Source organism: Cicer arietinum, chromosome 5 (assembly GCF_000331145.2).
Source record: "Cicer arietinum cultivar CDC Frontier isolate Library 1 chromosome 5, Cicar.CDCFrontier_v2.0, whole genome shotgun sequence".
NCBI lineage: Eukaryota > Viridiplantae > Streptophyta > Magnoliopsida > Fabales > Fabaceae > Cicer > Cicer arietinum.
In genome coordinates, this window is record NC_021164.2 from 68798924 (window position 1) to 68826816 (window position 27893).

Consider the following 27893-nt stretch of genomic DNA (forward strand, 5'->3'; position numbering starts at 1 on the left):
TTTCCCTAATATATTTGCAGCTGTTGCTTTTTTTTTTGTCATTTTTTATTAGGATCTATTCTCGTGTCAGGTGGAGAATCATATTTTGGGATAATTTTTGTTGAAAGTAAATTAGTTCAAGTTCAGCTTAGCTATTAAGAATGGCTTAGTGGCAAGAGTTTTAGATAGTTCGGGAGTCCTACCAGATTTTGTAACCCGTTGCGGAGTACCCCTAAGCCAAACATTTCCAAGACCAGTCTAAGGCTAATTCAGTCAAATGGCTATTACAATTTGATAAACCCTTCACAACTTAATTTGTTTAACACATGGCCAAAAAGACAGATTAAAGCAATGGAACAAACATCTTCCAATATATCAGCCACTGCATGCATGAATGATGAACCATGAACTTTCCATAAACATGAAGGATCAAAATTGGAGGGAATTGTAGTATTTGTTAATGTTAAATTTGTGATAGAGTATTAACACTTGCATGCATTAAAATAAAGGTTAAATTTTAGATCGTATACTGTTTTGAAATTTTTTAATCTGGTTTCATATTTTAAAATTGTGTAATTGGCTTTCAGAGGGTGTAAAAAAAAATTTGTGCTCAAATACATGTTCGAATTGATTAACATTAACATGTAAAATTTACCTCCGAATTGACCAATCTGTACAAAATTAAGGGTTTTTTTAGAAAATTTGTAGGAGAAAAGAAGCTTTCAAGAAATAGAAATATAAATTAATAATGTTTGTTTTTACAATGGGGCTAATTTCGGAAATTTGAAACTAAAAGGATCAAGTTATAGACTTATTTGGTTTGTTTAATTTATTTAGTTGGCCATTTATAAGTGATTTTTTCACTATCAAATTAGTGACTAATAGTTTATTTTTCTCTAATTTTTTGGTTAAAGTATTTCTCCCTCTATTTTGAACGTAGATCCATCAATATAAAGAATGATTGCATTGCTATTTGTTGATGTCAAAAATTCATAAGATGTAATACATGGTGCTGACAAGTCATTTCGTTGACGCTAATTGAGTTTTGCAGAAGCGCGTTCTTAGTTCTATGCATGTTCCTCCTCCTTGACATGGTGTTGATATTGTTAATGCAAATCTTCAAATGTTTAAAAAAAATGAGGCATTGAAAACTAAATTTATTGTGTCAGTGGATAATGCACAATATAATGATAGATGTTCAAAAGAATTAAAAGCTATAATTGCAAGGTACCATAAATTACTGTTGGATGGAAAGTTTTGTTTCGAGTGCGTTACATACAAAATTTTCTTGTTCAAGATGGTATTGGAAGGGTGAAATTCATCGGTCAATTTGAAGCAAGATAGATTGCGAACTTTCTCTCAAATAATTCAATTAAAGTTTTGTGGTAAAAAATTAATTGCGCCCTACTTGTTGGTACTCCACCTAACAAACGTTGTGAGTTGCAATGCAGTTCAAAAGAAGTGTTTCAATGTTGACTTTTTCCCAATCATCTTTATCTTGGCTCTTGCCATTCAAAGTCAACATCTATTACTACCTAAATCTAATTCTATATGTAAGTTATTTCCCGACTAAACCAAATGTGTCATTAATAATGACAAATGACATAATTCTAAACAACTTTCCAATTGTCTAAATAAGACGCATCTATACAATTTATAATAAGTCTTAGGTCTACCTACATATATACCTAAAGCCTATATATGCAATAATGGTTTTGTGTAGCATGCATTCATCATATAACAACATTTAATCTTTCTTAAAGTTATCTAGAATTGTCATGCGACCAATAACTACACACAACAATCTAAAGCACATGTTTTGGCCACTTTATAAGCTTAAGCCATATCATTTTTTTGGTTCACTTGGAGTCTATGTCAAAAACATAAAAATCTCAATTCAGTAAATGTATCCATATGAACATGACATTCAACAACCATTATGCTATGCTGCTTGTCATTACTCAATCTTAAGGGTATGTATTGCTATGTTTCTATTCCTTTTTAAATGTTCATTACATAATTATTCAATTTGACATTTTTAAATCTTTACATATGAATTAGGCATGTGAACCAAAAATTGTAGTTTCACACGATCATAGTTTCATTTATTGAATTCTGTTTTTGTGTGGTTTTATTTGCAGTTTCACACGAACAAGTCAATTTGTCAAATAATGATATGGATTTCTGACATAGTTTAAGGCAAATGAGAACTTATGAGATGAAGTATGATCCTTATAGTGTAAGTACTTTAACTAAAATTTTCCATTGAGTGTGTACTATTTTTTTTTTATGATAGTGTTGTATAATTCAGTTACTAATCTAAAAAATGGCACCATTTAACTAGAGAAGGGTCAGCTACAATGTTTGTTTACAAGAGAATTTGGTTTGTCAGTTACAAACTATTGTTTTTTAACTGAACTAAGTGAAAATGAATTTGAAGTAAGAGTACACAAAGAGGAATGAGACATTTTCTTCATAGATTAGTGGTTATGCTTGAATGATTTTTATGGTATAAAGTTTGGTGGTTGGATTACATTGTGTCATACAACACCGAAATGTTTGTCATTGTAAGGGTCAAGAATAGGCTTGAGAACGAGATCAACCCTCCTACGAGCAATCCTCCAATAAGGTTTTCATTGAACCGTCCCATTCTCAATTACAATCTTAATAATGGATTTACTCACAATGTTGGTGGCGCAATGAGGCACAAATTTCCAATGGTATTTTTTATCATGCATACGTTAAGACTTTGATTGATGAAGATATTAAATCAAGTGTATTGGTTTGTTGTATATGTAATAAAATGATTATAAATGCCTACATTAAATATTTGCTAATGATTTTAAAAAATTGTTCAATTACATTCATTTTCTCTAAAACAGAAGTTGCAATGGGTTGACTTTTGTAGTACTGTTTTTAACAAGACATATATGAATTTGTGCTCATGGAGGCTAGAGAAATTTTTGCAAAGCAAGAAGATCATTGAAAGGGTTACAGTCAAGCTTGGTGTTACTAATGCCATTGAAAACAAAGCCATTTACATTCGAGTGAATCATACTTTAAGATTGCAAACAACTTTGGCTGCAGCTGCTGCCAACTCCACACTCAAACCTATATATAATTTTGAAGAGTACTTTGCTTAGTCTTAGTCACAACTTGAGGGAATGCTTTAATATAGTGTTTTCTTGCTTCAGTGCTTGAACTTTAAAGCTTAGTGTAAATTAAGCTTAATTTTTAATTAAGACTATTGTTTTGTGATTAAGTTTTTGTAAATGTGACTCTAAATCTATTGTAGTCTTCAACTTACATCTAAGTCATCATCATTAGTCTTCTACTTTAACCATTAAGCTCATAAAAATTAATTCAGGAAAACTGATAAGACAAACTAATGAATTACATGCTAACTGATGCAGCCTCCCTGATAAGACGTACATTATGATCACAAATATCATTGTTATCAACACATTACATGAGTTAAGAATGATGAGTTGTGCATTTTGATTAAGTATTATCATGGTTAATATGACAGTAAGATAAAATCTAACAAGCCCTCAAGTTGGCCTCATATCTCTATGTTTAACCTATGCACATATAGTTGTCAGTTAAATTAAAAATAATCAGGTTTTTAGGAATTAATAAGATATACATGATTCATAGTTTTGAAGTTCAAAATCTCATCAAGTTATTGAGTTAGCATGTCTTATGTGTCCAACTATGTCAAATATTTACCAAGTCATTGAGTTGTAAACTTTTCATCACCTATCATTATGTCAATCTGTTGGACAAATTATTCCTACTAAAAAACTCACCTTGAGCAATGAATGATATAAATGATTAAGTTGTCACTATCATTGCTATTAAAAGTCACGTGAATTTGTAATCTTATCTTATGGACACAAATGCAAAGATGTAGGATGCATATCTAACTAGAATGTGCAGAGTTGTTGTTGTATCCATTAAATGAAGGATCAATTTTTTTAAAGTAAAACTCCTTAAGAAAAATGCTTTAATAACTCATGGGAACTTAAAATGTAAATTATGTAATCATAGCACTTGAACAAGCTTTTGTTATGAGTTAATTCAATGTCTACAACACATTATCATGATCTTATCCTTCCCTCTATTGGATGTATAATACACGTGGGGGACATATTTGCTTCCCAATGGTTGAACTAAATGTTTAAGCCGCCAACATCATTGGAATCATGTGTATTTCTAATGTTATCTTATTTTATGGACAAAAATGCAAATTTGTTGGTTCATATTCATGCCCAGATGCCACCGAAAATATTAGGCACTGCCTAAAATTGTGATCAACCACGAAGTCCCCAGGATAAAACAGTCCAGATACTTTGTATCGGAGTTCTAACACTCGTAATATGGCACAATGACCACTCGAAGGAGAAGAAAGAGATGAATGGCACAATGACCACTCGAAAGAGAAGAAAGAGATCAAGCACATAGCCAAAGCCAAGCAAAGCCAGGGCGGGCGGACGGCGGCGCGCGTGTGGTGGTCAATATTGCTTGCGTTCTCCCTCCTTCACAAAATTGGAGTGCCCCTTGGGGCCCTCCCCAAATTCATTACCTCCACCTTATATACCCTACTAGTGTGTGGTATCCCTCCAATGTGGAACTTCTCAATTTTTTCAATTCACAACAACACTAACTCTCATAAATGTCATCATTATTTCCAATGAACTTTCATTAAAAGCATTATCATTTCCAACATTTTCCAATGACAAGATATGATACACATTATTTCACATACTACAAATCTGCTGTCAATAAATCAATTCAATCTATTCATTTAGTTGCTCAACCCTCATAATATATACATGAGAATGCACATGTCATCATAGATATCTTATACCAAGTTGCTCAATCTTAACATATAGAGTATAATATTGGTAGTCTTATTGAATATTGGTAGTCTCAATCTTAATGCAAAATAGTTCAATTAAATAACTTGAGCAATAAGCTTTTGACATGAGTTATTCCAATCTCTAAAGCAAAATCAGATTTAGGTTGTCTAAACATGATTGTCTAAAGTTTAAAAATGTTACTGACACTCAATTTTCACTTAAATTTGTTTGAAGGATTCTGATAACGAGTGGTGCCCTAAAAAAAAAAAAGATTTACAATTGGAATGGTTCATTTTGCACCATCAAGATCAAGTGAGATATTTTATTTAAGGACATTGTTAAATTATGTCAAAAGGCCTGAAAGTTATGAAGATATTAACCATGAATAATGTGGTTTATAAAACATTTAAAGAGATATGCTTTCATAGAAGTTTGCTAAATGATGACAATTAATACATTAACTTTTGAGAAAAAAATTTGCGACCTTATTCATGTGAGACCAATTGATAAGATCATAGTTTGTTTTAAACAAAACATAGAAATAATGAGCCATGACATTTTGTATAAACAACAAATAATTTTACAATTTTCAAGTATGTATTTTTTTTTTTACAATTATTTAATTTAAAATGTAAGATATAAAATATAATATATAATACATGTAATATAATATGTAATGTATGGTATAATTATAATTGTTTTTTATACCACATTAATTTAATATGTAACATCTTAACTGATTGAAAAATTACATTTGTGGTCATACTAATTTTTTCAAACATATATTATGGTTTAAATATGTATTTAGCCCTTACAATTATAACATTTTCTTATTTTGATACTGGTAAGTTTTTTTGTTTGGTCCACATTCCTGCAAATATAGTTTAATTTTATAAAAAATATAATATCGCGAAACCTAAATATAATTAAAAAAGAATTTTTTTTAACCTAAAAATAAACTCTCAATATAATTCAATTATAACATTTTTTTAATCTAAAATTAACACCAAATATTTCATTCTTCTTCCATAAAAAAAAATCCCTAAAATTAAGAAATTCACTTGAATACAAATTTCAGGTAATAAAATAAAAAGTGTGAAACTATCAAGCATACATTTTTGTTTGTATTATTGTTATTATTATTATTATTATTATTATTATTATTATTATTATTATTATTTATCAAATGAGTCATTTTATGAAATTATTTATTTTAGTACAAAGTATAATAATTCCTGGAAAATTGTGTGTATAGTAACAATTGAATATTAAAAAAATAATTAAAATTATATTGAAATTTATGAATGATATTTATTTTAAAATAATTTTTATTTATTTATTAAAATGATACTAATTATGAAATAGATAAAATATATAAAAAAAATTAATTTATATGTACTGTATAAAAAAATATACACAGTGGATAAATTATAACCAATCATATAAATAATTTTATAAATAATTAAAATAAAAATAAATTATAATGTTAAAAAAATGAAGTAAATCATTATTAATGATTTTTTTTACTCAAATCGTTATTAATCACAATTGATTTTATAAAAGTGTATAAATTAAATTAATTTTAAAAAAAGAAGCTTGTAATTTTTATCATGATTTTCCATTGATATGCTCCTTGGCCAGGATTGCGCAGCACTTAGCAGTTTGACTTAACTGCCAGTTTGCACCTCCCAGTCCCGCCCACAATCCACATAAACATGACATGCTGACTTCCCTTCTCCTTCTCGTTAATATTTGATTAGAGAAATGGCGCTAGCACTTACTCTTTTCTCTATTCGTCCTTCTTCTTCTTCTTCTTCTTCAAACCCTTCTCACTTCCTTCAACCCTCACTCCGTTCACCCTCAACCTTATCTCCTTTTCTTCATTCTCAACCCTCCTTCTCCCCCCTTATCATATCACAACCACAAATCAATGACTCTTCCCTTTTCCGATTTCAACCCTCCATCCACACTTTCTTCCACTGCTGCTGCACTACCTACACCGCCAATACCGACGTCCAATTCGGTATTTCACTTCTCATTCCTCACACTCAATTTTTCAAACACCTTATATGCAATCTCTCATTTTTTTTTCTTTCATTTTCAGGAACACTCGTCTCTTTGTTTGAAGAAATCGGTATTAGCTTTGAAGAAACCAAATTGCTCTTGCTCAATGCACCGGAACTCACATCAATACCAGTGGATTCATTGCGTGCTCGCGTTCATTCTTTGCATTCTCTCGGGTTAGATCGTGTTTCAATTTATTACTTAGTTATTAAACGCTTCACTGTTTTAACGGATAATGAAATTGAACACTTGTTAAGCTTTTTGAGAAATGAATTACAAGGACAACTTGAACAAGCTAAGCTTAAGCGTCTTTTATCGGATAATGAACCTAAATTCTTGGCTGGTTTTCCTCAAAAGGTTCAATTGCTTGTTGAACGTGGGATTCCTGTTGATAAAATTGTGCGTGTGCTTAACAAAGTGAATTTGTCAAAGGCACTTTGTCATAGGTCAATGGATGAAATTGATAGAATTATAGGTTTTTTAGAACCCTTTGGTGGTATTGCTTTGATTGTGAAATACCCTCCAATTCTCAATTATGATTTGGATTATCAGTTAATTCCGAGAATTAGAGTCCTTACTGAGCTTAGTGGAGGAGATGAGTGTGGTACTGGGAAAGTGCTGAATAGGTTTCCCATTATTTTGAATTATAGTGTGGAACACATCGAGGAACATATACAGTTCTTGAGGTCTTTTGCAGACTTTGATGATCAACAAATATTTAGGATAGTATCGGTGTTTCCAGCAATTTTTACTAGTAGCAGAGAGAGGAAACTGCGCCCTAGGATACACTTTCTCAAGGAATGCGGGTTAGACTCGGGTGATATCTTCAAGTTCTTGATCAAAGCACCCGTGTTTTTGAGCATTTCGTTCGACAAGAACCTTGCGTATAAGCTTGTCTTTTTGCTCAAGATTGGGTATAAATATAGGACGAAAGAGTTGACAGTGGCAATCGCGTCTTCTACTAGAATAAGTTGTGAGAATATGCAGAAGGTGATGAATCTTTTCTTGAATTATGGGTTTTCATCTGAAGACATTTTTGCTATGAGCAAGAAGCATCCACAGATACTGCAGTATAATCATGCCTCTCTAGAGAAGAAGATGAAGTACTTGATAGAGGATATGAATCGTGACATTCAGGAGTTGCTGGATTTTCCTGCATTTCTTGGATACAAGTTTGATGACAGAATTAAGCATAGGTATGAAATAAAGAAGGGTTTAAGGGGTGGACAAATGTCTCTCAATAAGCTTTTAACTGTTTCTAGTGAGGTGTTTACTGGCAAACCAAAGAAAGCTTCTTCTGTAAAATCTGAATTGAAATAAAGGTGATCATATTAATCTTATTCTCATTTCGTTGTGCATGAGTTTTGCTGCCCCTAGGTAATTTTGTTTTATTCCTTATGATTGGCCTTTACCAAGAACAATATGTAGAAAGAGCAATACTTTTGATAAATATCCCCACTACTAAGGTGTTGACAGAAGAATAAAAAAATGAAGTGAGACTAGGTACAATCAACTGCTAAAACTTGCAAACCTGACCATCAAGACAATAGACAACAGTGTTTTACAAGTAGCATAGTTCTGGTGCAAATTACCTTATTTTTCACTAACAATTGCTGCAATATTTGCTGCTTTTGTGCTGTGGTATACCAACCACAAGCGAGTGAATTAACATTTTCATCCTAGAAATTATAAGGGTTTGGACAATTTAATCCATCAAATTAGAAAAATAATATAAGTCAACTCAGTTTTTTTTTCTTCCCGAATTAAGCACTACAATTTAAAGGTTCTATGTCTGTCTTGATGCAACAAGATACTATCTAAGACAATGTATAGGTCTTTCATTAGTTTAGGTGATGCTTTCTAAAACGGTGTTTTGGTGGTGGGACTATAATTGTATGACATTCTTTTATTTAAGGGGCTGAATTGTTTGACGCTTACAATTTGAAGTACCAAAATATTGATTTATTCAATCATAAATGGATTTCCTTAAAGCATTGAAGAAATTGGGTTTGTTCTTTTCTCTTTCCATTGCATGCAATGTTACCTGCACAATTTACCGAATCAATAGGATTGAGTTTGTGACTTTGCAGAAAGGTACTTGTTGAAATTCAGCCTTACGTACTTAGTAGAATTGATCTTGGTCATCATTAATTTGGATACCATTCTTATCTATTTGGCCGTCCCAGTTATTGGTCATATTTGGATGGAACATCGTGCTTCTTGCGTCTATTAGATGACTACAAAGTCCACATATAGGCAGCAAAAACTGTGTATTTTGAATAATAAAAAAAAAAAAAAAAACGAAGTGAGACTAGTTACAATCAACTGCTCAAACTTGCAAATGTTACGTGGCCATCAAGACAATAGTGTTTTTGAAGTAGCAATTTTCTAGTGCAAACATAAAACCTTTAAAATTGTGGTGCTAAATTGAGGGACTATAATTGACTGACCTTCTTGCTTATTTACTCAACCACAAATTCATTTCCTTGATGTAGTGAAGATATTTTTGTTTTCTTTATTTATAGGATGCAATATTGTTGCCTGCACAAGTAACTGAATCAATAGAATTGTCTAGTTAAACACCTAGCCTTATATATATACATATTTCTAAGAATATATCTTGGCCACCAGAGTTTTGGATATCATTCGTGTTTATTTTGGTTGGGATGTGGGTGTATATTGTCAAATAAAGAAGAAAAACGGAAGAGCAAAAAACATTAAAATGGGACTACATATTTCCATTTTAAAATGTTCTGATTGCCATTGCTCTATTGGTGGACACAATCAAATTTAGTTTGACAAGTGACACCCTGAGAAATAAGTCAGAAAATGGTGTTTGATCCGAGTGACCAATGACAAAATATAGCAGCTTCAGGCGTCTATGTAAGATGCTGACCAATATGATTATGACCCAATGGATTTGCAGTTTTCTGTTCTGATAACCGGACATCCTTATTATAACATTTTAAAATGCTCTTGCTGCTCTGCACATCTTGTGGATTATGGAACAAATACCCTATGCTTTGCCCCAAGGAACAACACTTTACCTACCTTGTTAAAGTAGTAAAACCAGATACATTCAAGAAAAAATCAATAGAAGTGTTAGCAACACTCTCTTTAACACACATTCTAATACACTCTATTTTATTGGTTGAAATTTCACATGAATCCCATCAAATTATGTGAGTTCCATTTAAATTTGGCGGGACTCGCATGAATTTTAACCAATGAAATAAAGCGTGTTAAAAAATATACCTTAATGAGTGTGTTCCTAGCATTATTCAAAATTCATTGCACTTCAACAAGACTACTAATCAAAGAATTCTTGTTCGGTTGTTATACTCTATCACTTGGGTTTCTCTTGGTAGCCAACATTTACTTAATCAACTCTATATAGCACATAAATAAATTTGCTAGACAAATAAAGGACTAAAGTGGAAAAATTATTTGAAATTTTACAGTGTAAGCTGGAAAAGCAATAAACACAGAGCAGAACAACACTGATTATTAAAAACACGCAGACGACATTGTTAGAGAAAAATATGTGTTGTTGAAGTTTTCAGCAGCACAGTCTATTTGTGTATCTCTTAATCTTTCATTTTACAATCACTAGCCATCCGTTGGAATTTCCTATGCAACTTCTAGCTCCAAAGAAAGTGCAATTATTATCCGCTAATCATGTACAAGCGCTTGTGTTGTTACAAAATGAGTTTGTCGTGGAATGACTTTCATTCTTTGAGAGTGGGTTCTTTTGCTGGTTCAACCACTATAGGCTCCAATGGATCGGCTTCACCGTCTCCTTTGGGTATAATGAGTCCATAACCTCCTTCTTTTCTTTTGTATACAATATTAATCTCCCCTGAAACAAACGAAGTACATTTAGTTACCACACAAGATAGCAATAAAACAGAAGAGGAACAAGAAAATGGTGTGAGAAACAAGGCCAAACGAAAGATAGCTAAACAGTATTTACTCACCAGTTTCTTCATTTCGAAAAGCATAGAAGTCATGATGAACATTTTCCAGCTGGTCAATTGCTTCGGACACGGTTAAAGGAGGCATGTCAAAGTATTTGGTCCGAACGACCTGTAAATAACAAAAGAACAACAGCATCACGTGTTAAGTAATGATATATCAATCAACATATAGCACAATAGCAAATCTACTTCCAAACTTGACATTGAAGTTTTTTCTTTTCAGTTCAATTTCTAGAATATATCACACAGCCCAAGGCTAATATTTCAATAAATTCATGAAAAGGAAACAAAATTAAAGGAGAGAAAGAAAACAAGGTTGAAAAGTATGAAGTACGAAGTACCAACCTCTTCAATAAATTCTTGTTCCTCCTCCTTTTTCTGTGGCGACATTTCAATTTCATCCTCCTCCTCTGTGGGTAGTGGCAATACGGCCTCCCTAAACTTCAATCTATTGGATCCCTTCATGTGGCGACCATGATCTGTCTCTTTTTCCTTGATCTTTCTCAACTTTCTCTGAATGATTGAGGACACTAAATCTATACTTCCATAAGTAGTTTCTGCATGTTCCTCAGCGCGCACCACCCCATGTCTCTTTGTAAACAAAGTCACCTAATGCAAATCCAAATCAACTAGTAATTGATTCAACTTGAACACACATTGTATCATCATTTTTCCTTTTTGTCATTCCTATCACCTTTTAAATTGTGCTTGCAGTTGCACTAACTTGATATCTACTATATCTACTCTATTACATCATGACAATATAGAAAATTGCAAGAAATGAGACCTCAATTACAATTTCACAGACCTAAAAAACGTTAATTTCACTTATTGCTACTACTTTTTTAAGATCTTGAATGGTAGGTTATCAGTGGTTTGGTTAGGGATAGAGATACTAAAAGAGTTATTAACATTTATCTCTCCCCTAATATATATACCAACTACTAACATTCACCTAAAAAGAAAATTGAAAATGAAAGCGATCGACAAACCTCGCATCTACGTGTTCTAGGTCCACGTCCAAATTCTCCTCCCCCACGAGTGGATAGCCTGACATCAACCTCTCTCACTAGGTAGCTATGCTTCTCAATTGCCCTCCCTACTTTCTCCTCCACGTGCTGCTTCACCGCATCACTCAGCTGAATTCATTTCATTCACACCAACACATTACATTTATTCATTCCTATTTCGTAACTTAACTTCAAATCGGAATTTTATTTTCTTTTTACTAAACTGAAGATAAAATAAAAAGTGATGATAAATGGAATAGTTAGATACCTCCATATTTTTACCCTGGATGATTAATTTTACGGAAGAGAGTGGGCCATCCCACGACATCCGAACGTTGAGTGAACCACCGCCGCGTTTGGTTGGTGTGGTTGCGAATGCGGCGGCATATTTGAATTTGAGGGTACCTCCTCCAAAGAAAGTTGTGGAGGGTATATTGGTCTTTGACAAGTGAGGAAGACAGCGCGTGGGATATGGAGAAGAGGGGGGAAGGGTTGTGTGGAAGTTGAAGTTAGTGGCTATTGCCATTTGATTTAATTTGAGTAGTCAGAATAATAATTGTAATGAAATGGAAATATGGTATATTAATTTGAATGAAAAATCTTTGTAGGTGTCTCTGTATTAGTGGTTTTCTGTAATGTATGAAGAAAAGAAAGGGAAAGGACAAAGGTATAATGAAGATGAAGATAACGGTGAGAGTGTGGGTGAAAACGTTAAATAACGGTTGTCTCTTTCTTGTTTTGGATGATGATGAATATTCAATCGTCTCATACGCGGGCCATTCTCCAACCCACTACTACTTTATCCATAACTCAATAAATTTCAAATGTTCATATACACAAATCACCTCAATCATAACCGATGCATCATTATTTATATTTAATTTTTAATATAATTATATTTAGTGTCATATATATAAATAATTTTGACATATTGATTGTATAAAAAAGTTTATATGAATAATATATGACAAAAAAAAAGTTAGAATGAGAAAATAATCTCCGCATCTCTAAATTTATTTATTTTAAACTCTTTATTTATTTCAAATAAAAATATTTTATATTAAAAAATAGATAGTTTGATTACATTATATATTTTTTTATTAAGATATAAAAATTTAACTATAATAAATTATGCATGTTTTTCAAAATATATAATTAAAAGATTACATCATTTACATTTTTCTTAATAATAATAATGAAACAACTTAATCTTTAATTGAATTTAGAAATAATTATAATTCAAAAATATATAATGAAGCTTATTACTTGTAATGAGATAACTTTTAATTTGTAACAAAATTTATTTCAATTAATTAATATATCATTTATTTTCTCTTAATGTGTGGTGGAAAAATATATTTTTATCGATTGATTTGATGTTACTAATTGATTTAATTGAAGAGAAAAAAAAATTCAACATAAACTTTTTACAGAGACTAAAACTTATATTTTTTGCATTTTGTGTTAAAAGATTAACAATGTGAGATATTAGAGGCTAAAATAAAATTGTTTGAATTTTATAAAAAATTAAATAAATTTTTTTATTTTACAAAAACTAAAACATTTTTTGTTTGTTTGTATTTTTAAATATTTTAATAATATACTCATTAACAATTTAACATTTTTTTACAAATAAAATTAGTTTAATTGAAACATTGAATTGGAATCACTTTTTGTTTTTAACATTGAAACGATTAATATTTTTTTGACTGGGTGAATTTACTACTTTAGAACTGAGATGAAGGAAAAAGCACTTATCAAACAAAAGTCAGATGGATCTTTATGGTCCAGTCTGATTAGCCCGAATAAAACTTTAACTAGCTAGCCCGTTTGTCATTCGGCTGGTCCAATACCATATTCTCCATACGAATTTTCAAAAACAAAAATATTAAGAAGAATCTTTCACTAATGTGTACGTGCTTCAAGTTAGAAGATCTCATGTATCGATCTCATGTATCAACGGTCAAATATTGATCCTATTGAGTTAGATATTATATCTTTAGTTCGAATCTAATACATTACATTTGTACGTAAATTTATTTACCATTTTATATAAGAATCCAAAAAAAAAATTAAAGTTACTATGTCTTTAGGTGGAATCTCTCTAAAGAATCATAGTCATCATCCATCTATAAGGAAGAAGAGCACTGCCAAATGATCAGGAGTTGCCTTCCTCATTTTTAATTATTACTATAATTTGAAGGATACAAATAACAATTTGTTAAGTTTGTTGTGAACTAATCAAAACTAACAAGGGCATGATATAGGATGATAAAGATAAATGAAAAAAATTGAAGTAAGAGAGTGAATATATTATCCTTTTATTGCGTAGTTTCTATTACAATATTAACTCTATTTATAGATTACAAGTACATAGACATTCAATAATGGATTTAGTGGACATAATATTCATAACACTTTCTGTCGAATGTCCATAAGTGATATGTCACATTAAAATTTAACTAGGAAAAAAAATAGTGGAAGAGAACAACTCTAGTGAAGGAAAAAGTGCAACATTCTTTATGTGGAAATTGCCTCATTAAAACTTTACCAATAAAATCTAATGGAACAAAACTTTAGTGAAGAAAAAAACAGTGCAAAATATATTTATTTCTCCCTTCACGTAGACAATGATCTTTGAAATGATGAAAATTAGTCTTTTGTTGTAGTCGATGAAAAACATTACTTGACTATGAATTTGTAACAGCGTATCGGATATTATCACATAAATAATTTTGTTGACTTTACAAGTTTTTTTTTTTTAATATGTCATTGTCTCAACTGAGCAGTGTAAGTGCAGACAAACCATTATCTTCATAAAAAGCTTTTGTAGTTATATTTATCTAACACAAACTATTATTAGTCCATTGCAGGTGTTGAATCATATGCTTCAATTAAAGCACCTTTTAAAACTTCTTGTGTTGTAAAATTTTGTTATCATTTAATGATATTGTTGTTACGGTTTATTTCACATATTTCCATGAAATTATTGTACTTTCTGATGTAAACAAATAACTTCTTTCTAATCTATATCATTATGATAATTAAACAAATAACATGTATCACTAATATAGCAAAGTATATATTTGATTTAGTACCAATGTTGTTATATATATAAAGAAGTTCTTTTGTCTAATAAATGAATAACAAACAAGTAGCAAGATATATTCATTTAATTGCACTAATATATAATCAATTATGTCAAACTTACTTTATTAGTTCATAGACCACTTTTTTTTTCCTATTAACTTCTTTTCTTATTTGAGGATTTTTATATTTAGAATCGACTCATCTCCCACGCTTCACGTGCGATTAAGACTTATTTGCAATATTATATTGTCCAACATAGACGTTTATTTTGATATGAGCACTAACAATTGATATTAGTTTTGTTTAACTTTGTAAATGAAATATGCTTCGAACTTTTTGTTCACATTGTTTTATCATATGATCAATATAAGATAGTAATATATTTTAAGTAATTCGTTTGAAGTTCTGGTTCATATTTTCAACTACTTATTTTCTTCCTTAATGGTGAGAAAATTAGTTCATCAATTGATAATTACTTAATTGACTATAAATAAGTCTCCAATTATTTGCTCGCAATTCTTTATATTAGATGAAGATTCATATCAAATATATTTACCTAATATTTTTTTAGAACTTATCTTAGTGTATTATATTGGAGCAATAGAGATAGACACAACACATCCAAAAACTTACTAAGATGAGAAATATTAGAATTTTAACCTAAACATAAATGATTGCATTTTCTCAAAGTATAATTTTTAAGTCATGACCTCATAAATATCAGTCATACAATTAACTATAAAAAATTAAGTCTAAATAATTCTACAATCGTATCACTTTAACAAAAAAAAAAAATTACATATGTGTTACTATTATAAAATAGAATTTTAGGTAGAATATTTTAGACTCAAATATTGAGAGTATTTGATTTAAAATAGTAAATGATTTTCATTAACACAACTAAATATTTATAGATTTCATAAAATAATTTCAAATTCAACAAGTAAAAAATATATTTTAAAGTGATATTACAACAAATTTACAAATTTTTTTGGACTTAAATATTGAAAATATTTCCTTTAAAAATATGTACGATTTTCAAATTTAATTAGCATTCAATATTTATAGATTACGTACAAAAAAATTCATGCATAGATAACAATAACATAATATTAAAATTGACATATCCCAACCAAACAATATCATAAATTTCCAAGGATATATGAAAAGATATTATACTTAGAGGAGGTAAACTTCTCCATCTTTCATATGAGTTACTACATCATTGTATTCATAAAAAATCACTACACCACTATTAGAAGTAATAAAGATTATAATCACTCATTAATTTGTTTTTATCACCTTCACATGTAACTCATTAATACCACATAAATCATAATCTTTACTATATCAATTACCATAATCATAACAATGGTTATACCAAATAGCATTTTCAATTACTTCAAGGAGTATAGTTCAATCTATCACGTGATCTTTCATATTTTTAATCAATAATTTATCTTTTTTTCAATGATGATTTGTGATCAATCTTTTAAAATATTATTGAAAATATTATCTTAATTTTATTACTTCAAAAACATATTTGAGTGACACAAAAATATATATATTTTTAATCTTCTTTTTCTTACTTTTAAATCAATATTAAGATAAAATAAATCTTACATATTTCAATCATGGTCTAAATATGTAGTTATATAGGAACTCAACCATAAATTATTTGCATTTGATTAATATTTTGCTACTTCATATCCAAGGGACGTGAAAAATTTTCTATTAATTTTCTTTGTTCCAAATCATACTAAGTTGAAACATATTTTATATATTCCAATCATGAGTATAAAAAACTTATTTCTTCTAGAATCTAACAACTTTAATATTAAATTTTTAGTTCTTCAAAAACTATATAAAAATATTTATAGAGTTGAATCTAGAAAATCACAATCAGTAGTCCTTGTACAATTCTTCTAAAATTTATCATATATTTCATAATTATACAAACCAAATAAAAAATTTCAACAAATTTATTGTACAAAAATATAAAAGATTAACATGTTAAAATAAAAGTTGTAAGATAGATGAAAGAAATATCAAATATTGATTTGAAATATAAAATATTGACATAAAAGAAAAGAAACAAAATTATGAAGAAAAAAAAAACGTAGTAATAATGATTTAGTTAGTGTGCAATGAAAACATTTCATATTATAATGTAAATGAAATAGAAAGCAAATTTAATTAATGGTAAATCATCCTTAAAAAATAATTATAAACCAATTAATGAGAAATCAATTTAAACCAAAATCTTGAATTTCTTTTTAAATTTAATTAAAAAAATTATTTGGTGTTAGTTATAACATTATTATCAAATCAAAGTCAAAGTAATAATCACTAACAAAAGAAATAGAAATTTACTCAATTGATTTTAAATTATAATTTTGATTTATAAAATAATTATAAAATTGGTTCGAGAAAATCCACTGTTAATTTAAAATATATGAATGATGCAAAATATTGAAACCCTAAAAACAAGTTCAATAAAGCAATGCTTCAATTATGCATAATATTGAATTCTTTTGGAATTCATAGAGAATAAATATTGACATTTTTTTTAGTTATTCAAAAACTATATAATAGATTGAGACAATATATAAAATAATTTTTGCTGCAATATTTCTAAGATGCATGAATATTAAATTCTTCCATAATTCATAGAGAATAAATATTCGATTTTTTTTTAAAGTTCTTCAAGAACTATATAAAAGATCTAAACAATATTTTTGCGCAATCATTCGAGGATGCATGAACGTTGAATTTTTTCTAGAGTGGATAGAGAATAAATGTTGCTTTTTCTAAAAAAATCCAGGAACTATATAATAGATCTAAACAATATATTGGTGCAATCTTTCACGAATACATGAATATTGAATTCTTTCGGAATTTATAGGGACTAAATACATGATATATGATATGTAGAAGGTTAACATGGAAAAATTATGAAAGATATATATTCATTGAACTTATTGTCTTTAGAGCTTCGTGATAACGTGTTGTGAACTAATTGAAACAATGATATGAAATAGAAAAATAGAGATGAATGTGAAAAGAAAGAAGCGAGAATAAGAAAGATGAAGTAATATTATTATCTCATTGTGTAATTTTTATTACGTTAACCCTATTTATAGAACACAAACAAATAAATAGACATTCATTGATAGACCTAATATTCATAACAAAATTTAATTTTTGCAGGATTTTTTTATATTGATAGTTAAATACAATAGATTCACTTTTTTACATAACTTATCCTACTCATTAATCATTATCGCTATATTTTCCACACATTTTTTTATTTTTCTTTTATCTTATTAGACAAATATGTATCTCATTTGTTGAGTCTCAGGAATATATTAGAAGGGTAATTAATTAAAACATTTAAATTATTTATTAATTTTAATCGATAAAGGATAATGAGTCGATTTTGTTCGATTTTATATATAAAGAAACAAAATATAATTTACTATGATACAAGAATAGAGAACACTTAAACAAAACAAGAATAGAGAACATTTGAAACAAGAAATGTCCTCTTCAAATTTAATTATTAACTCAAATTTTTAAAAAAATATAAAGAAAATATTTATTATTAATAAATGTTAAAAAATATAAAATAAATATTTATAACAAATGTATAAAATAATACTGGCTGATTTTTTCCTTTGATAAATTACAAAAATCACATAATACATAATTATCATTGATACATACAAAAAATATAAAATAAGTATTTGTAAATAATGCGTAAAAAAATTACAAGATATTTATCAGTAATAAATATAAATATAAAAATTAAAAATATATATATTTATTTATTTATTTTTAAGTATATAAAATATCAACCACTCGTCACCTCTGCCGCATCACATATTTCTTGCTAGTTATTTATTAAAATGCTTCCTTAGAATATTGACAATGGGAGGTTATAATAGCAACTAAAAAATATTCAAAAAATTGACAATCACTCATAATAAAATAACTTTAGCTGGGACACGTACGAAAGCATATGCTTCTTGTAGGGTAGTTGCGAAATTCAGAGATTGGAGTAGGAGAATTTCAAAATTAAAATTGCCAAGTTAATTAATCATCGGATTAGTGACCTCAGAAATGGTTGCAAATGGGATATCGAAATGTGTTCTATAAGTTCATTTTAATCAGCCCCACGCTCTGCACTTGGCAATGCAGCAAACACGCGCTAACAGGTGGATAAAGTAGATGACAATTTAGAAAGATAAGGTGGATGAGTCATTTGCCTCAGACACCAAGTATCTTTAGGGTATTTATTGAAAAATCAATTGTAGTAATTTTATTTTTGAAAAAAGAAAAATCTGAATCTTCAAACTTAAAAAATATAATTTTTATTGTATTTTGTATAAAAAAAAATTTATATTTAGAACACTAGCAAATGTCCTAAAAGTAACCATTAATATTTTTCTTTATTTATTTTTTAACATCTTTTTATTTTATTTTAAATCATAACAATAAATGCTATAATAATAATAAGCATTTCACGGTAGTATTTTTGTGAAGGATTCAATAGAAAAAAGTAAACTATAAATGATTTTACCCGTCATTTTCATTTTTATATTTAGCAAAATCTTACATCATATTTTCTCAAAAAAAGAAAAAACTTTATTTTTTATTTGTGTTATAAACCTACAATGCACCTCTGCCATTTTTGTTTTATTTTGTTGATTTATTAATTTTTATTTAATGTTTATTTATGATTCTTAACATTTGAAATTGTAATCGGTTTTTACTTGTGAAGTAAATAAAGTAAAGATTGTAAGAAGGTGCTTGTTATACATAAATAAGAAGTTAGATATTATTAAACCTCTCCATAAAATTTGTCTCATGTCCCAAAAGTTATCGCCAGTATCCACATATACTAAAGTCTAAACCGGTAAAACAAGAGTTTTAAATCTCTCAAAACAAATATTATTTCGTTATATATATATATATATATATATTTAAAAAAATAACCATTATATTCTACATTAAAAATATTTATCAAAATACCTTGTTTTTTACTTTAGTCGCATTTACGGGATGCGACCACATATAAATTATACAACAAAGTTTAGACTTTAATATACGTGAATACATGGCAAAATTCATACGTGGATACATGGCAAAATTCAAGTTAATCTTCAATATACGACTTCTTATTGAAAGAAAAAAAAATCATCATTTAGATAATCGTAGGACGGGAATGCGACCTCCTAAAGGTAAAATATATATATATATATATAAATTTTAATGTAAAGTATATTGGTTAATTTTAAAAAAATGATATAATAATAAATAAATAAATAAATAACTGTAGATTTAAGCTTCAAATAATATAAATATTTAATTAAAATAAATAAAATACCTCACAAATGTAAAAATATACAACAATTGACTGCTCAAAATAAATATTCTTTCATGTAGGTTTAAACTTTAAATAATATAAATATTTAACTAAAACAAATAAAATACCTCACAAGTGTAAAAATATACAACAGTTGACTACTCATATTAAAATATTATGCATCTCAAAAAATAAGAAAAGTAAAATTTAAATAAAAATAGTATTTTACAAATTGCTTTAGTCTTATATGGATGTTGGAACGGTTTTAACGGTACAATTAATAATAATTCGCTACTGATTGTGTTGGATAGAAATGACATTCGTGAGTTATCCATATTCGTGTAGATATCAATTAAACAAATATGAAACGGATTTTTAAATATTTATGAATATTAGCATATATCGAAAAATATAATCTTTTAATAAAAAAATAATTTATGTATAGTTTTATTTTTTTGTAATTATGCATAATTTTTTCTCCTTGTTTTTTTAGAGTACTAATTCAATTCGTTTCATTTAGTCGTTTGTGCAAACGAGTAAACAACACCATTTACCTACCGCCTAACAACACTAACAACATAATTAAGAAGGAGATTGCAAGATTTCACAATAATATCAAAATATATCACCCAATATTAACAGTTCTTTAAGCATCTAACTCAAAAAATACATTTTAGAGACCCAAATATATCACCCATCAGCAGAGAGCTAAAAAATACTCATAACTTATCCTTCAAGAAGAGTATATAAATAAAATAAGGAATCCAAATAGTTCTAACTTCAACAAAAATTTTGTTCAACCCTAATAACAAATCAAAAGTGGTTTTCCAAATGTTGGAAGAAGTCTGCATTAATATTACATATATAGAAATCAAAGGAAGAGACCGCAAACCATCTAAATAATCATTTCGAGTTTTAAATTTCACAACATCAACTTGTGTTATCCGTCTTAATCCAATCCAATCAAAAAAAAATAAAATTACGCATCCTTCCACAATTTGTGATCTAAAATTGTGAACGTCGAATAATTTAAAATTTACATATTTGTAAAATGTTTCTTCATATTAAATCATACCAAACAACTTGCTCTATTTATCAAATAGCTTTGCTAAGTGTATAAAATGTCATGTTAAATGATACTGTGACTTGTCCAAGGCACAAAAAGCATTTTGACCTATAGATAGTAATTTCAAGGAGGAATTTTACCTAATTTTTTTCATTTTGGTTATAATCTATTTAGCCTTTTATTTTGGTTACCATCATATGACTTTAGTTGAGATGGTGTAAGACACATTTGGTTGAATTGGATTATAATCATCGCAATGAATTACTCTATTATCTATTTATAATTTTAACAGCATTTAAAGTACCTAGAGCACAAACAAAAACAACTTTTAATAATATCCAATCACAGCCTCTTAAACATAACATTTCATTTATATAAACAACTTTTAATAAAGTAAAAATTACGGTATATCTTTTATGGGTGATAGAGTCATTAAGTAAACTTAGTTCATCAACATCAATCATATATATTTCAGATTTACGAATTAAAAAATAAAGATTTTGAGAAAAATAAATTATACTCTTAAATTTGAGAATTTACATATAATTTTAGAGTATACAATATATAGAAGATATAAGAGTTGAAATTTTTTATGTATCGTGAATACATCAAAATGTCACTTAACGTGACACCGCAATCCACTTCATAGAGTTACTTGATTCAATATATAATTCCAAATGTTAAATTGATAATTTATTCAATATAATTGGTTGTGAATACTCACATATTTTGTGGTGGTTGAATTCTTAAAGCACTTTAAATGCGAAGTTTCAATTGATAGATATTATGTTTTCACGTTGAAATTTGAATTGCATGTAACTTGGTGTAGTGGCGAACAATAATATTTTTAAACAATTGTATGTTTAGTTTTCCGGTGAAATTATCAACATCAATGTTATTAACCTTAATTTTACCTCATAGCCAAATCAAACATATATTAAAACTTTTTAATGTCTATTAAAATTAAACTGGAAATAAAAATATTGACTTATGTAACCACTAACCAGAGCTGAGTACAACTAAAGAGACTAATTTGTCACATAGTAAACTCAAGCTTGAACCCAACCTCGGTTAAAAAATGCATCAACATTTATTACATGTAGTTGAGGAAACTTATGAAAAAAAAATAAAAATGAAAAGAGCGTGTAACTAACATCCTTGTAGAGCGTGTGATGTCTTCCGCTCGCGTAGATAGCGTTCGACGATTTCAAAGCCACAAAGCTAGAAAACAAGACATCCTCAAAGAAGGTGCCACGTGTTCGAGTGTTGTCCATGTAATTCGTGGGCAGCTTCAAAGCACTAAAAAATATCTTCGGTTTTCTCTTTAAAAAAATAAAAAACTTTTCTCGAATGGGCCACATGCTATGCCAATTGTCCCTCACAAAAAATATCCCCTTGATATTTTCACATTTGGACGAAACCGGTATTCAACAAAAAGTTATAACCAAACAAAAAAAAAAGCAATTATTAATAAAAAAATAGAAAAAAAAGAGAGTGTAAATGAAATGATATGCACCACTAACATTGCACCAACCACGGGAACCCAATGGCTATTCACCTTTAGATCTTTGGTCGAAAATAAGATCTACTCGATGACGTGGACCATGTGGGCCAGCGCACAATGGCTCTAGATATTTTTATGCTCGAATGATATTTTCTTCAACGGTTGGATTAGGAGACAGTTAATGTTTGTGTCACGTTCTACGCCGTTGGATTAATTCTACTACTCTATTATCTTAACAGTATCCATTTTTCTATAATCCATTTATATTGCTTTTTTCTTTTTCGTGTCTTTTTATTATTCACAATCCAAATTAGGATATTTGTGTTTGTTGTGCTGAGGTTTTGGTTTCACGAACAAAGATTCTGATGCTATATTGGATCGATTATTATTATTATTATTATTAAATTGAAAAACATGGGTGAGGTAGTAAGGAGAAGAGAGAAGGAAGATGAGAAGTTGAGGGAAGAGGAAGAGAGTGGAGCTGAGAGTAGAGGTGGTGAAATGAAAGGGCTTATGAGGTGGGAGAAATTTTTGCCGAGGATGGTTTTGAGGGTGCTTTTGGTGGAAGCTGATGATTCCACAAGACAGATTATAACAGCACTTCTCAGAAAATGTAACTATAAAGGTACTATTTACATTCTCTTTTTTCTCCTTTTCTTAATTTTGTTTTGCCTGTTCTTTTTCTTTTTTTACTATATGTTTTTTCTGTATGTGTTCCCAATTTTCATTTTTATCTATTTCTTGTGAGCATGTTGCTCTGATTGTTCTTTTTTTCTTCATTTCTATTTTGATCTGATTTTCAGTGAAATGATTTAATTGGTTGTTAATATTGGTTTATCTTGAGGTTGAGTTGTTAATTATGGGTAAATTTAACTGAATATAAAAAAGGAAAAAAAAAAGCTACTAGTCGGATTGCTAATATCATAGATTTTTAGGATTTAAGAAAAAAAATTAAGGGGATGGAAAAAAAAATTGTGTGCACAAATCAGTTGAAGGCATTTTTGTTTTTAATATTGTTTGATAAATTTTAACTCATGAGAAAAAAATGGAAAAAACTATATATTTTCTTACAAGTAAGTGATGGAGATTTGGTTAATTGAAAGTTTTAAGAATTAATGGTATCTTTAAGTTTACTTTACCTTGTAAGAGTCTTAGCAAAAACTACTGGGTTAAGCTATAATCTTGGTACAATTATTCAATTTATTTTCAACATTTATCTGTCATAAAGATTTATATTTCGATCTTTTCATCTTTGTTGAGTATTGTAATTTGGAAGGAAAAAAATTTAGTACTTGAAGTTGTATATATGTGTGATCTTGAACATGAAAATAACTTTGATCTGTTTTTTGAGCAGTTGCTGCTGTTGCTGATGGCTTGAAGGCATGGGAAATACTAAAGGGAAGACCAGGCAGTATCGATCTAATACTTACAGAAGTCGATTTGCCATCCATATCTGGCTATGCACTTCTCACATTAATTATGGAGCATGATAGTTGCAAAAGCATCCCTGTCATAAGTATGATATCAAATATAAATCTTGTACTTGGTTATCAATTTTCTCTCTTTATTAGTACTTTAGTTAATTGTTCTGCACTTTTTTGCGTTTTTCCAGTGATGTCCTCGCAAGATTCGGTCAGCACAGTATACAAATGCATGTTGAGAGGTGCAGCTGACTATCTTGTTAAGCCTATTAGAATAAATGAACTGAGGAATTTGTGGCAGCATGTTTGGAGAAGACAATCAGTAAGATTTCTGCTCTCTTATTTATTCGGTTCGTTTTCGCTTTTTCTCTTAAATACCCAGATTTGAATGACAAAAATGGTTGAACTTAAACTTATTATATTATTTACTATTTCAGCAGTCAAACACCGGCGTAAATGGACCTCAAGATGAAAGTGATGCACAGCAAAAGGTTGAAGCCACCGCTGAAAACAACGCTGCTAGTAATCATTCTGGCGGCGGTGCTGCTTGCATTCAAAGAAATAAGGAATTAATTGAGAAAGGAAGTGATGCACAGGTTAGCTTTCCAGATCTAGAAATCATTATTTTCTATATTGTTGCTGTTGTGTGAAGATATTTATGTTCAAAGGATGAAGTAAAAACGCTGGTCACATGTATATTTAACTATTTTCATAAGCCGCTCATAGTTAAAAGGCATTGTTTTCTGTGGCAGAGCTCTTGTACAAAGCCCAACATGGAAGCTGAGAGTGGCAGCCTGGTCGATATCGCACAGGAATTTTCTCCGACGAAATGTGCTGAAGCATATCCAAGTGGAATACAGACACATGAAGTTGACATTCAATTAGGCCAAGCATCGACCCCGCAGGACAATCACGATAGAGGTAAATTTCTGTCTTTAACTGCAACAACATATTGTTCTACTGGCAAAGAAGAACTATATAAAGCAAATTTTTATTTTTAGGATTAAGTGTGGCTAACTGCAAAAATGGTGAGACAAACACAAATAATGACAAGGATGGTGATGATCCTAGCATCAGTGGTGAGGTTCATGACAATCATTATGATCAAACTGACTCTTCTAAGGAAGCTATTGATTTGATTGGAGCATTTCGTAGTCGTCCAAATTGCGGTCTCAATAATTCATCAACTGATTGCACAGGCAAATTTGAATATTCTCCACAGCTTGATCTTTCTCTGAGAAGCTCTCATCACAGCAACTTTGAGAAGGAACTCAACGAAGAAAGGCATACGCTTATGCATTCTAATGCTTCAGCTTTCAAGCGGTAATTGCTAAAATCCCTTTTTATTCTCATTTTTTCCTTTTTGTGATTTTAAAGTTTCTTCCAGCTACTTGTAAGTTTTTGCATCTCTTTGATTAGTTTACCATAAAGGAATGAGTTCAATGGATGCAATTACTTTAACAAGTGTGGAAATATCAAATCATCGATCTAAATTATGAACTGCAGGATTTTGAGTTTTGTCAATAATACCTGGTCAAAGTAAAACATTTTAAAAATTGTTGTATGTCTGATGAGTTTGAGGAATTTCAAAAGATGATATAATACTTTGAAATATAAAAACAAAGTTTTAATTACTCAAATAGCACAGTCTTACCTTTTCTATTCCTTCTTTAGGATAAGGATCAAGTGTGTAAATTTTGTCCTGTGGCTTCTATAACTTTCCAGCCCTGTTGAATTCTGCACGCCTATCACTGAAATGGTGTTCCATGCAGGTATACTAACAGACAATTGCAAGCGTCACCTGCAGTAGTATTAAACTTCCCTGATCAACAAAGAGAACAAAAAATAAATAATGAGAACCATATTGCAGCTGGTTGCAACTCAGATAGTTCAATACCAAGTAAGCAAAAATGTATTGTATCTCCAGCCACAGCCCAATCAAAAGAATCCGAACTCGCAACTTCACATTCCCAACAAGGGCATTCTCTCCCAATTCCTGTAAAAGGTGTAAGGTTCAATGACCTATGCATGGCCTATGGTTCTGCGCTTCCTCCAGGGTTTCGTACGCAGTCTGGTCCACCATCAACGCCAGGTTCAGTTACGATTCTTGAACCAAACTTTCAAGCAGAAGCATTTTATCAGTCAAATGGTAAAGAAAATAATGCAGAACAACCTTATGAACCTCGTCATTCAAATGGAAACAACGCCCGGAACCAAATTGTCTACACACAGGAACACAAGTCAGAACATGCAGAGGATCAAAGACTTATCTCCCCTACAACTGATCAAAGCGTATCAAGTAGTTTCTGTAATGGAAATGCAAGCCATCTTAACAGCATTGGTTATGGAAGTAATTGTGGAAGTAATAGCAATGTTGAACAAGTTGCTACTTTCAGAACAGCAACAGTTTCGGAGGGTAAGAATGAAGAACTCACAAACAGCGGATATTCTCATCGATCTATCCTAAGAGAAGCAGCACTAAACAAGTTCCGGTTGAAACGAAAAGAGAGATGTTATGAGAAAAAGGTATATCAATATCAATGTCAATATAATCTTGAAGTTGTACTAACACTGCCAACATTGTTTTCAAACTATACTAACTTATTATACTTATTAATTAATAGGTTCGATATGAGAGCCGGAAGAAACTAGCAGAACAGCGTCCTAGAGTGAAAGGACAATTCGTTCGACAAGTGAATCCTGAATCTATTGCTGCAGAAAAAGATGGAAATGAATACTGATCATTAGCAGATATGTGACTCAGTGGAGAGGATAGCATACTTTGTTGGCATTAGTTGCTTCAAAATTTTGTTTTCTTGACTCCTTAAATACCACAAGTATCACTTGATCTGTATATGCTTTCTAAAACCATTTTTCTCTTTTGCATTTTCTCTAGGTCCTGATGTATATTTAATAATAACCTGATATACTGTTGTAATTTTATACAGTTTTATAGAGACCTTCGAGTGTGATTGTTTGATTTTTTTAAGGAATTGTTTACTTACTAGGACTCATTGATTAATCATGTAATGTTAGAGTTTTCTATACAATACCATATCATTATCATTCTTTTTCCTTCGTGACACCAACCTATTAAAAGTTATTTATTGCATACACATATTTTCATTTTTGTGTGTGTCTACAATTGCAATTGGTTTGGTTGCTAACGATACTTCACCTTTTCACCCTTATGATCATCTCATCAAGAAGATTAGACAATTCCACAACATTAGATTGGACAATTATTTTTCAACGTACTTTTACAGAAGACGGCTAGTTCGACCTGACACACTCTGATTCGATAAAAAATAAATTCATATTAAAGTTGATACATGTGTATTTTAGTTTATATTGACATCAAATATCAATCATTCCGAAGTTTTATTTATCTAGTTAAATAAAATTAATGATTTCTAATAAATAAACTTTAAAAGCTTAAGTTAACTGTATCTCTTTTTATTAAGTTAATATATTTAAATCTAATTTTATAAATAATTTTACTGATATTTTTTTAAAATAAAGCACAAGAAGATATTGAAATTGGGCTGATCC

At 29.6% G+C, this 27893-nt stretch overlaps 3 protein-coding genes across 4 annotated transcripts; 2 read left to right on the top strand and 1 right to left on the bottom strand.

Moving 5' to 3' along the window:
* Positions 1-6467: 6467 nt before the first annotated feature.
* Positions 6468-8245, top strand: LOC101513939 (transcription termination factor MTERF8, chloroplastic). Its single transcript, XM_004502701.4, has 2 exons — positions 6468-6864; positions 6946-8245. The coding sequence occupies exons 1-2, from the start codon at positions 6606-6608 to the stop codon at positions 8223-8225; spliced, it is 1539 nt and encodes a 512-aa protein (XP_004502758.1). The 5' UTR covers positions 6468-6605; the 3' UTR covers positions 8226-8245.
* Positions 8246-10327: 2082 nt separating this feature from the next.
* Positions 10328-12658, bottom strand: LOC101514278 (ribosome-binding factor PSRP1, chloroplastic). The gene is made up of 5 exons (XM_004502702.4): positions 12161-12658; positions 11875-12021; positions 11228-11491; positions 10883-10991; positions 10328-10764 (listed from the first exon to the last, which is right to left on the bottom strand). Exons 1-5 carry the CDS (start codon positions 12416-12418, stop codon positions 10634-10636), a joined length of 909 nt encoding a protein of 302 aa, XP_004502759.1. The 5' UTR covers positions 12419-12658; the 3' UTR covers positions 10328-10633.
* Positions 12659-23119: 10461 nt separating this feature from the next.
* PRR59A (two-component response regulator-like PRR59a) lies at positions 23120-27416 on the top strand. Of its 2 annotated transcripts, none has more exons than XM_004502704.4 (8): positions 23120-23545; positions 24275-24436; positions 24533-24663; positions 24782-24937; positions 25094-25262; positions 25343-25664; positions 26114-26867; positions 26966-27416. In XM_004502704.4, exons 1-8 carry the CDS (start codon positions 23335-23337, stop codon positions 27080-27082), a joined length of 2022 nt encoding a protein of 673 aa, XP_004502761.1. In that variant the 5' UTR covers positions 23120-23334; the 3' UTR covers positions 27083-27416. The 2 variants fall into 2 exon arrangements, with proteins under 2 accessions (XP_004502761.1, XP_004502760.1); XM_004502703.4 differs by having other exon boundaries at positions 23142-23545; positions 24779-24937.
* Positions 27417-27893: the final 477 nt, after the last annotated feature.

Bases quoted from the DNA above. Each gene is read 5' to 3' on its own strand.
- PRR59A (XM_004502703.4), top strand. From the start codon at position 23,335: ATGGGTGAGGTAGTAAGGAGAAGAGAGAAGGAAGATGAGAAGTTGAGG. The intron at 23,546-24,274 runs GTACTATTTACA...TTTTTTGAGCAG, and splicing joins CAGAAAATGTAACTATAAAG to TTGCTGCTGTTGCTGATGGC. The intron at 24,437-24,532 runs GTATGATATCAA...GCGTTTTTCCAG, and splicing joins CAAAAGCATCCCTGTCATAA to TGATGTCCTCGCAAGATTCG.
- LOC101514278 (XM_004502702.4), bottom strand. From the start codon at position 12,418: ATGGCAATAGCCACTAACTTCAACTTCCACACAACCCTTCCCCCCTCT. The intron at 12,022-12,160 runs GTATCTAACTAT...AAATGAATTCAG, and splicing joins TCCAGGGTAAAAATATGGAG to CTGAGTGATGCGGTGAAGCA. The intron at 10,765-10,882 runs GTGAGTAAATAC...CGTTTGTTTCAG, and splicing joins TTTTCGAAATGAAGAAACTG to GGGAGATTAATATTGTATAC.
- LOC101513939 (XM_004502701.4), top strand. From the start codon at position 6,606: ATGGCGCTAGCACTTACTCTTTTCTCTATTCGTCCTTCTTCTTCTTCT. The intron at 6,865-6,945 runs GTATTTCACTTC...TTTCATTTTCAG, and splicing joins CAATACCGACGTCCAATTCG to GAACACTCGTCTCTTTGTTT.